The sequence below is a fragment of the Pristiophorus japonicus genome, chromosome 12, assembly GCF_044704955.1.
Source record: "Pristiophorus japonicus isolate sPriJap1 chromosome 12, sPriJap1.hap1, whole genome shotgun sequence".
In the NCBI taxonomy this organism is placed as follows: domain Eukaryota; kingdom Metazoa; phylum Chordata; class Chondrichthyes; family Pristiophoridae; genus Pristiophorus; species Pristiophorus japonicus.
In genome coordinates this window covers 183,925,239-183,935,916 of record NC_091988.1, presented here as the reverse complement: position 1 = coordinate 183,935,916, position 10,678 = coordinate 183,925,239, and the positions used below count along the sequence as shown (strand labels likewise).

At 42.4% G+C, this 10,678-nt stretch overlaps 1 protein-coding gene across 3 annotated transcripts in view; it reads right to left on the bottom strand.

Moving 5' to 3' along the window:
* Window positions 1–1,095: 1,095 nt before the first annotated feature.
* Window positions 1,096–10,678, bottom strand: part of manbal (mannosidase beta like) — a 46,881-nt gene continuing 37,298 nt past the window's right edge. For all 3 annotated transcript variants that reach the window (XM_070895087.1, XM_070895089.1, XM_070895090.1), the window contains one exon: window positions 1,096–4,178. In XM_070895087.1, coding sequence (XP_070751188.1) covers window positions 4,071–4,178 — 108 coding nt within the window. In that variant the 3' untranslated portion in view covers window positions 1,096–4,070. The remainder of the gene's footprint in view (window positions 4,179–10,678) is intronic.

The window sequence follows — 10,678 nt, the reverse complement described above, 5'->3', positions numbered from 1 at the left end:
AAAGAGAATATCCTATAATAAAGAAGACTTACATTTATATAGCGCCTTTCACGACCACCGGATGTCCCAAAGTACTTTACAGCCAATGAAGTAATTTTGAAGTGTAGTCACTGTTGCGCACAGCAAGCTCCCACATTCAGCATTGTGACAATGACCAAAAAAAGTCTGTTTTAGTGATAAATATTGGCTAGGACACTGGGTATAACTTCCCTGCTCTTCTTCGAAATAGTGCAAGGGGATCTTTTACATCCACCTAAGAGAGCAGATGGGGCCTCGGTTTAACGTCTCATCCGAAAGACGGCACCTCCGACAGTGCAGTGCAGTGCTTCCTCAGTGCTGCACTGGAGTGTCAGCTCAGATTTTTGTGCTCAAGTCTCTGGAGTGGGACTTGAACCCACAACCTTTTGCCTCAGAGGCGAGAGTGTTACCCACTGAGCCACTGGCTGACACTGGCAATGTTGAATGAAAACTGCAGTAAAATTTGGACTGACATTTCAGAAGTCTGTATAATGTGCTGGTGACAATGACAAATAATGGGGCTAAAATTGCGGCCTCGCCGGATCTGTATGAAGTGCGCAGGGGTCTGGTGAGGTCTCACAAAAGCCGGTTCTCGGGGCGCAAAGCGCATGCGCCGAAAACCAGCTTTTCCGATCTGTCAAAATTTCTCTAGACAGATCCCCCACATCTACCACAGAAAGTTGTTGAGGCCAATTCACTAAATATATTCAAAAAGGAGTTAGATGTAGTCCTTAGGGGGATCAAGGGGTATGGCGAGAAAGCAGGAATGGGGTACTGAAGTTGCATGTTCAGCCATGAACTCATTGAATGGCGGTGCAGGCTCGAAGGGCTGAATGGCCTACTCCTGCACCTATTTTCTATGTTTCTATGTTTCTATCCCCGGAGAAAGACATTCACACAGCCGACATTGGGCTATTTGCCCAACACATGCCCAGCGATGTCCCTCAAACTTTTATGCCTGGTAAAAGCAGGCGCATAGCTTACTTTTACCAGCATAAGAGTTTAAAAACATATAAAAATTAAATTTAAATACTGTTGCGTGAATGTTTTCTCAGAGGAATCACTCAACGCTCAGAGTCGGTTCCAACGCCAATGCGGCCTTTATTTTCGCATGCGGGGAGGAAGCCTCAGGACTGGATCCAGGCACTTCTCTCCAACGAATAAAGAAACTCATCGATATTTATATGTTTTACAATAGTTCTTTACAGTTACTCAGCCCACTTCGGCTGGACACAATCCAATCATATCAATTATAGATTACATATAGGTTTCTTTAACCCAATAGAATTCTCCTGATATCTCAGGGGCTGTATGTTCGTTTTTTGTCAGCTCGGGCTGATTAATGACCTCGTTATGTGAGGCAGGTTCCCCCCTTATCTCTGTTCCTCGGGGCTCAGCTGTGTGAAGTCACTGATTATACCAGTGTACTATAATGGTTCGTTATAATTATCTTGTATCCAAGGCATTCCTGGCAGTGGGCCTCACTAGGTCATTGCTCAGTCAGCCTCAGTCAGTAGTTCATTACTTGACTAACTGAGTACCCATCATGCTTGGGCAGCCATTTTATATGTGGCCACTTTAAACCTATATGAGTTTAGATATATTCAGCAGGTGCCTAATGCCTAGTGTTTTGATGTATTCAGCAGGTGCCTAATGCCTACAACAAATACATGTTTTTATAGCAAATACTCTGTTCAATAAGATAAGTTTATTTTTAACACAACAGGTGTGACGTCCAAAATCCAGAAACCTCGGGACCGAGGCCATTCTGGATTTCTGAACGTCTTTGCCTGGACCTAGGAAGGCAGGTAGGGGAGGTCGGTTGGGCCGCCGGAGGTCGGGTCGGTCGGGCCGGGGATTGTTGGTTGGGCTGAGGCTGGGGGAAGTCGGTCGGGTCGAGGATGGGGGAGATCAGGCGGGCTAAGGCTGGGGAAGGTCGGGCGGCCGGAGGTCAGGCTGAGGCCGGGTGGCCGGAGGTCGGGCCGAGGCGGGGACGGGCGGCCAGATCGATGTGAGGTCGGGTGGCTGGAGGTTGGGTCGAGGCCGGGGGAGGTAGGGCAGCCAGAGATCGGGTCGAGGCCGGGGGAGGTCGGTCGAGCCGAGCCGAGGGAGGTTGTGCCGGATGAAGGCGAGGTCGGGTGGCTGGAGGTCGGGCTGAGGCGAGGTCGGGTGGCCAGAGGTCAGGCCGAGGCCGGAGGAGGTCGGGCCAAGGAGAGGTCGGGCGAGTCCAGATTTCAGAACATTTTCCGGTTTCCGGATGACCCCGCCACGGATCGGCTCAGTGTCCGGATTCCGGAACTCTGGATTTTGGATGTCGCACTTGTACTAAAATACATTAAAAAAATTCCAAAATATATTTCTTCTAAAACATTTAATTTTAAATGTGAGGTGTTTTACATATTTATTATGTTGTGTTTGGGTGTTTTACTCATCGATAGTAATGAGAACACACACAAATGGAGTTTCCATTATTATCAATGAGAATACTACTTTGTGATTTGTTGTCCAGGGCCACGTGACTCCAGCTTGGACTTGCGTACCTCGAAGACAGGTCCCCATGCACTGCGCAGCGAATCGAGGCCTCCAACCGGGATCCTACGTTTCTCCGGGATAACGGGTAGATTCGTAGATTTGTTTCGGGTCGGAGGCGTTTGTACAAAGGAAGCCTCCGACCGCAATTTTAGGCCCATTAGTTACAATACACTGAATTGCTGGAAATAATATTTTTTATTCCAAAAGCAACCATGTGTCTTCATATAATGAATGAACCAGTTCATTAGATCAGTAAATTAATTCCACTGCAAATAGAGTAAACATTAGAGACAGAGAAATTCTTCATTTTATTAGTTTCCAGAAAATGCAAAGAAAAGCTCTCCAGTTGCATTGTGATGACATCTGAAAATTTCCATACAGAATGTGTTTGAAGCAGTTATAATTTATGATCTTAATATGAACAATTGTGCAATGTACTTCTGCCAAAAAATAAATGGGAAATTTCAAACACAATATGAAAATGTAAATGCAACAAGAAACAAAGTATCCAATAGGTTTCTGCCTTTAAAGGCTTAGTCAGGAGGCTTTTTTTTTAAAAAGGGGGAAGGAAAGAGTGATATTTCAACCGATTTAGTTTTATAGATCAAAACAGAAAACACAGAATATGTTAGCAGGATGGAAGATTCTGGTAGATAAAGTTCAGCCAATATATTTTTCTTCTCCTTCTGAACACGGGTCTCAAATGCTGCTGGGCTGCTTAATGCATGTTTGCAAACTAATTTCAAGGCATTTTATGCTACGGTAGCACAACTAACTCCAGACATGTCAGTCTCACTCAGCCAGAGGCACCACAAGATAAAATTCTCAATTCTACTAGCAGCAGAGACCCAGGCCCTGAATCCCCAGAAAAAAAATGGCCATTTGCATTGCTTCCCGGGAGGTGGGGGTGGGGAGGTTCTATGTGTCGCCTAAAGTTACACAGGAGATCGAGAGCCCCCATGGAATTTCATGGTCCCAGTTTCTTGAGCCTCCATGCCTTCATAATAAAAATGCTGAGTTATATCTAGTGCATTCGGGCGCACGGTGCCATGATGTGCTCTTTGATCCCTGAATATAGTGGAAGACATAACATTGATAGACACACATGCGCAGTGGCTAAAAAGTGTTACAGCCACTTCTGCCTATTTACTATTCAGGAAGCGTTTAAAACAAAGAGCAGCTCCACTGTAGTCTGTAAGAGCTGCATGTAAGTTGCTCTCCTGAGACCAGAGTCCACAGCAATATAAAAGAACTGTTAGTTGTACTCAAAGAATCATGTATAGCTATTTTCAGTGAAGTGTAGGCATGAAGTGACTAAGCTGGTTACAAATTGGTAACCTTTCAAATTTCTAGAGGAAACACGAGAGATGGGGCAGCAACATTAAGGCTGTAGTTTAGTGAAAGACCATTGTACAAATCATACACATAAACAGCATTGAATAAAAAAAAGTAACACATTTTCCGGAACAATGAATACAAAACCAGAACCACCACAGGAACATCCACGTTCTTCCAGTCGCTTATCTCTTTTTCTTGCTCTCTTTCTTTGCTTTCTTGCCTGATGAAGGAGTCGTAGGTTTCTGCTTCTTCGTGATGTCTGAAGGCTTCGACTCAGATTGGTCCCATTCCTGATGAGGTTAAAGTTTGGATGAAAACAAAAGTATTTTGAGAAGTAATGTAAAAATGACCGTTCTTAGTTTCAACTTTCTAATATTTGGCATATTCTAATACTGGGAAAACTATCAGCATAAGCATTTAAGAGGGGCCCAATGCAAAGACCTTTTATGCACATCAGCAATTATTAACAATAATGCAAGCACATGGAGAACAGATACCATTTTCCAATTTTTAAAGCAATACTCCATGCTCACACTTTATAAAAAGTACCTCACTACAAGTGCATTCTGTACCCTTTTTTTTTACAACTTTAAGATCCATTTTGCTGATGGTCTCCTCACTGGGGCATTTTCAGAAATCAGACTGACCACTGGATCTCAAAAGCAAGAGGCACAGTGAAAACTGTAGCACTTTGTACTTTCTATTTCCCTTGCTCCCCTCACACACACTGTACAGCAGAACTCTACCAAATAAATGTGTAGGTGCAGTATTTATGGGTTCAAATTTGGCCCCTGCTGTTTTTCGGCGCACTCACCCTACTTGCTCTGCTTTTCTAGGAGAAGTGCGCTGGAAAAAAATCCTCCCGACTTTGCATGCTGTCCGGCCTCTCCCAGGTCCTCGCATAGTGTGGCCAGTCGATTCGGGGGCAGAGCTGGGGCCCAGCACCAAACATAGTGCCAGCAGCTCTCCACATACGCATTGGAGTGTGCGCGCATGCGCAGTAGCTCCTCGCTCCTCGCCCCCCCCACCCCCAGTGTCTGTGTGCATCCTGCCTCTAGCCCAGGCCCAAGTGGCCTCCCGCACAGGCCGGCCAGCTGCCTTCCCGGGCTGAAGATTGACAGTCTGGCTTCAGGTTGGGGCGGGGGGGGGGGGGGGGGGGGGGCGGGGGGGGAACCACACAGGCTGAATAGAAGACCACAACAAGCAGGTTGGTGCGGGGCCCAAGCCGAGGTGGCGGGGATGGGGGTGGGGGGGAAATTCCAAACCGCAGGGTGGGTTCGATCACTGACCCCATGGGGGTAGGGGGTTCTGATCCCGTGGGCAGTCCGATCGCCGACCTCTAGGGAAGATCTGATCCCCAGACATGTCCGATCTTTGACCCCAGGTGTTGTTCTGATCCTGGAAGGTCTGATCCCCGACCCCGGAGGTAGGGTTGTTTGTACGGGGTGGACTGATGGTGGATGAACTTAGGCAGCTGGGAGAACATAAGAACATAAGAATTACGAGCAGGAGGTACTTCTATTTTTTATTTGGATATTTTGAAAAAATTATGTAAATATGTTTTGTCTCTTTATTTCTTTTATTTTTGTAGTTTAAGCTTCCATGAATGCTTTTGTTGTATATAAATTAACTTTGCGAAGTTTGTCATATGATGTCCTGTATAGTTGTTTGATCCTATTCACATTCTTTAGTCAAATCATTAAGTTCTGCTGGCCTCCGATGTACCTACCTGCGCTGATTTCTTAACTCTCCGCAAGAGTTTTCACAAGTAGCCACATATGCTGGCCTAAGTTAGCTTGGAGTAACTATTAGCTGGCCAAAATGGCCTAAATGGCCAAAATGGGCGTAGGTGGCTGGTAACGCCACTTTTTGAAAAAAAAACTAAACTACAAAAATCCTAACTCACTTGCACTGGCGCAAATTGAATGTGAAAAATGTGGATTTTTAAGATACTCCAGAAAAATCAAGTTGCTCCAAAAAATACGGAGCAACTCCTGGCCAACTTTGAGCCCTATATACCCTTTTCATGTTTATACTTCAAATCTGCTATAGGAATTAAGTAAAGTGGTACCCAACTATATTTCTTTATGTAGTTAAAATTGCCCTCTATTTTCCAGAATGGTTATAGTTTCATGAACTAGAACTAGCGTAAAATGACAATACCAAAATATGTTCATTTTGAACACAAAGATTGAACTTACATTTATATAGCACCTCCGTAGTGTGTCTTTATGTCGTAATACTTTATGTCCAATGAGCTACTTTTGAAGTGTAGTTACCGTTCTGTCGGCAAATACAAGCAGCCAGTGCGAGGTTCGGCAATATTAGTGGCAGGAACAAAAAACAATTTTGCTGGCCCCACAGAGGATGTTAATGCTCGATTCTAAATCAGATGAATTTCAAGGCATGCTGCCACCCATAGAATAGCACCCCCCATTCCCATGAGGCATCGTATTTGTCATGTATCCAGACATGTTTACTGCTTGTACTATTACATATATAGGTCACCAGAGGGCACTACTATGGGAAACTTGTACACCAGCTGTATGGTCACTTGGGTCTTCCACCAGAGGACACTGCAGTGGGAGATTTGTAGGTTACCTGTACAGGTGTGCCAGGCCTAGTATAAAAGACAGGCCCACCATGTGTGATCATCACTCTGGAATTATATTAAATGGACTAAGGACACTACAGTTCAAGTGCAATATTTTGCCTCGTGGAGTCATTATCAGAGCATCTAAAGACATAACAGTATTCAGGGCAGGAAATGTGATTACGGAACATAGGAATTGCTTGGCAAAAAAAGACCAAGATCATCTAGTTCACCTTCTACCATCCTAGTAGTTGCATGATAAACAATAATGGAGTTGTTGACCAATTGTGGTGGTCAATCTCTGTCAATTAGTCTGTAACAGACTCGGACATGAGGCGAGGAAAAGCCCCAGTGGGGAGAGCTTTGGGAACCACAGTTCCAAAGTCACCTGCTCCTCCTGAGCACGCTTCACGTACCACATGCCATGTCTCAAATTACACGCATACTACATCCCAAAATATTATTTTCAGAAAGAATTCTACCTAATTTACATTTGAATGAATCAACACTATCTGCTTCCACAGTGCCCCAAACGAGCTTGTTCTGTAGATTTACCCCTCACTCATGTTTCCCCAGATTAGTTTGGAATTTCATCATCATCATAGGCAGTCCCTCAAATGAGGATGACTTGCTTCCATGAGTTTACAAGTGTTTCAATGAAAGATCTGATGTTCCAGTCCTGAACTCCAATTGAGAGGGTGGAAGATGCCTGTGCGTGAATTTTTTTAACATGTGGTGACCGTTGCACGCCAGCCAGCACACGGGCTTGACAAGAGCCAGGCCTTTATCCAGAATCAAGACAACTGGAGACCTGGCTCTGCTGCATGGATCTAGTAAGCACACATCTCACAGTGTTTTGGAATTTACCCCCGCATTCAAGCGCAGGTTGTGTCCTTTGATTCCGGACAAGGTGAAATAGATGGTCTACATTATCTAGTCCCTTGCGATTCCTAACAGCAGAAGTAAATCACCTCGCAACTTCTGAGATCTCGTCACATTTACATAATCACTCATCATAATCCAATCAGTTCATCCCCTCAAATCATTGTGATTACCCTCTTCCATACCCTTCCAGTAGCTGCAATATCCTTTTTTGCACTGCAGTGACCAGAACTCCACACAGTATTCTAAGTGCAGTTGCATCAATGATTTATAAAGTGGCAGGATTACCATAATATGTTGCCTTAATATTGACCTTTCCATACACCAAACATCTGATTTGCTTTACTCACTGCCACTGAGCATTATTGCCATAGCTTCAATTTATCAATCATGACCCCCAGATCATTTTCATTTTCCACGCACATTATTTTCTTTCCATTTAAGTAATAGCCCCTCCTGGATTTTTTGTCCCCCCTCTCCTCCCTTATTTAGCCCTTTTGCAGCCTGTATCACATCAGCTGTCAACCCCTCCCCCACACCAATCCCACTTTCAGTGGCCCACTCCAGCCCTCATTCTTCTTTTTCTCTTACTAGAACAAAAAGCTTTTTAAAAAAAATTATCCTCCACTTCTCTTGGCATATTCAATTAAAAAAAAATGCTATTCTGATGTGTTTTTTTTTTACACACCTGGCATACCTTTTGGTACTGAATCTGTAATTTAATGCTACTTTCCTTCATGGCTTTAAATTCCTTTTCTTCTTCGAGTTGCTTGACCAAGCAGGTGAGCCTTTAAGCTTGGTACTGCAAGGTACACATTGGTCCATTGCATTCGGAATCACCTCCTTGAAGGGACTTCATAGTTCATCCACTCCCCTAGCCATATTCAAACCTGCCATTCTGACCAAGACTTCTCAAGTGCAGAAAGTTGGTCCTCTTAAAATCTAACTTTTGTTTGTGTTTTTAGAACCTATCCAATCCTTCCAATGTCAAATATGATCACATTATCATTTATACTTAAAGTCTCACCCACTTTTGTGTTGAAGATTTGATCATCCCTATTACTAACCAAATCCAGGATGTTTTATCCACTCACTGGCTCTTAGGCCATAAAGCAATCTTCCATTAACTAGAAGTTCCTCCCTTGTATTAAAGTCCCTTACTAGTGGCCTTCCTCATTTCATTCCAGAGTTTCCAATCAAGGCTTTCATCCTAGCTTGGGTGTCTATAGCATACCCCCAGTACCGCGGAGATAGTGGACAAAATATTTAAAAGGTGTAAGGTTACAGGACATGAAACATTAACTGACGAGATGAAATATTTGGCTTTTTTCATCATACTGTTTTGAATACAGTTTTCTTGCCAGTAATAGGTTTCTTGCATTAAATCAAAGAGCTAGAAAGTAAAGTTTGTATTTTTGGATTACAATTAAAAAGGACCAGAATTACTTGGGACACCTGCTTTAACTAGTTGTCGTATTTTGCTCCAAACTAATAAAGCTCATATGACATTTTTTAAACAGAACTATTGCTTATAATATTTTCAAATTGAGAAGCTGTAATAACATAGAGTGACTCCTGCCAAAGAACTGTAATACTTAATATCATGCAACTGTTCCCCTGGATACAAGATCAGAAGCTCTACCATAAAAAAGGGAAATAAAACACAACTACATTTTGATGAGGAATCTTACATAAACAATGACTTTATACTTTTCTGTGGTAGGTTGTAAGCGCAGAAAAAATTGACATCATCATGAACCGAGTAGGAATATAACAAGCCCAATCGATTATATTCTAGACAATTCGAGGAATTTTATAAAACTCAAACGATTTTGTTCTCTTAATACATTTAAGCTCAGAAAGTACTGTGAGATATTAATAGGAAAAACACTTAACATGTTTGTATGATATTCCCCTGTCTGTTGCTTTAATGGAAACGTTAACCTATTAAAATATCTACACTAAAGTAACAGAGGATCATACGAGTGCATTATGCATTCATCCATTAATATTGTCAGTAGCAATTTCTAGTATTTACATTTTTCACCTACATGCTTAAAAATTGATTTAGAATCAATTTAGAGGATCAATTGTGTGCCATTCGATAAGACAACATACATTAGACTATAGTTTAAAAAAACAAAAAATACTTGAAACAATCAGGTCAGGGAGCATCAGTAGAGAGAGAAAAATGTAGGGTTAACATTTCAGGTCAATGACCTTTTCTCAGAACACATTAGACTTTGTTGAATGATATTAGGATGGAAATAAATCTAGAGTTCTGCTCAACCGGTTAAGATTTAAAACCAAGGAAATGTTCCACTATCTAACTTCATAAATTCAACAGATGACATATTTGACGAGCATAATAAAATATATTTTGTATAAAAAGCAGAAGGGTCGCTGTAATTAATGGACAGGAGCTGATGTAGGGGCTAAGTGGTAAAACCAAAATCTTTTTATTGATCCTTTTTCATGAGACCATGTACTCTTTGTAATGTATGCACTTGTGAGTATGCACACAGGTTTGTGGAGCTGTTGCATTGTGAGTGGCTTAGCTAATCATGTGATGTTCACAAGACTCAATAAAACCCCAGTCAGTTGGGTCTCGGTCATCCACGATGAGGTATGCAATTGCGAGCCTAGTGGATGAATTGGTAATGTGTAGTGTAATTGTTAATAAACCAACTAGTTCTTGATAGCAATGTGTTGCTATGAATTCTTAAGCAAAGAACCCATGAAGCAAATACATTACAACTTTGATTTATGATTTGGGCAATAGAAGTTTCCTTGAAGAGTGCAACATTTTGGGACTTTTACCAATATGCCTGGGAGGAAATGTGCTTTAACTTGTTACAATATTGCTACGAAGTTAGATTCAGCATCCACTCTAAATGGCTTGTGTACTTCTGGGCTGGTTCCCAGGACAAGATACCAGGCAGTACAGATATCAAAATGTTTACTTTCATAGGTCATATTACTTTTGAGACAATGGAGTTCATTAATTTCTTGCCATTATCAAGTGGGGGAAGGAGGTCATTACATTCCAAGTTGGTAACTTTGATTGGAAGCTTGGCAAAACAATCATTGACACAGAGAGCTCATGGAGGGTCAGAGCAATAGCTTGACTTCTCTCTCACTCTTTCTCTCCCCCATTGATTGTGTCTTTGCCTTTCTCAGACTTTCAAAGAGATTCCTCTTTCTAATCATGGAGTGTGAAACTCCAGGCTGGGACATGAGCGTACGTAGCCCATCATAGAAGTAAAATAACAATCACGTTAATTATTTAATAATGTGAGGAGTGGTAGGGAATGG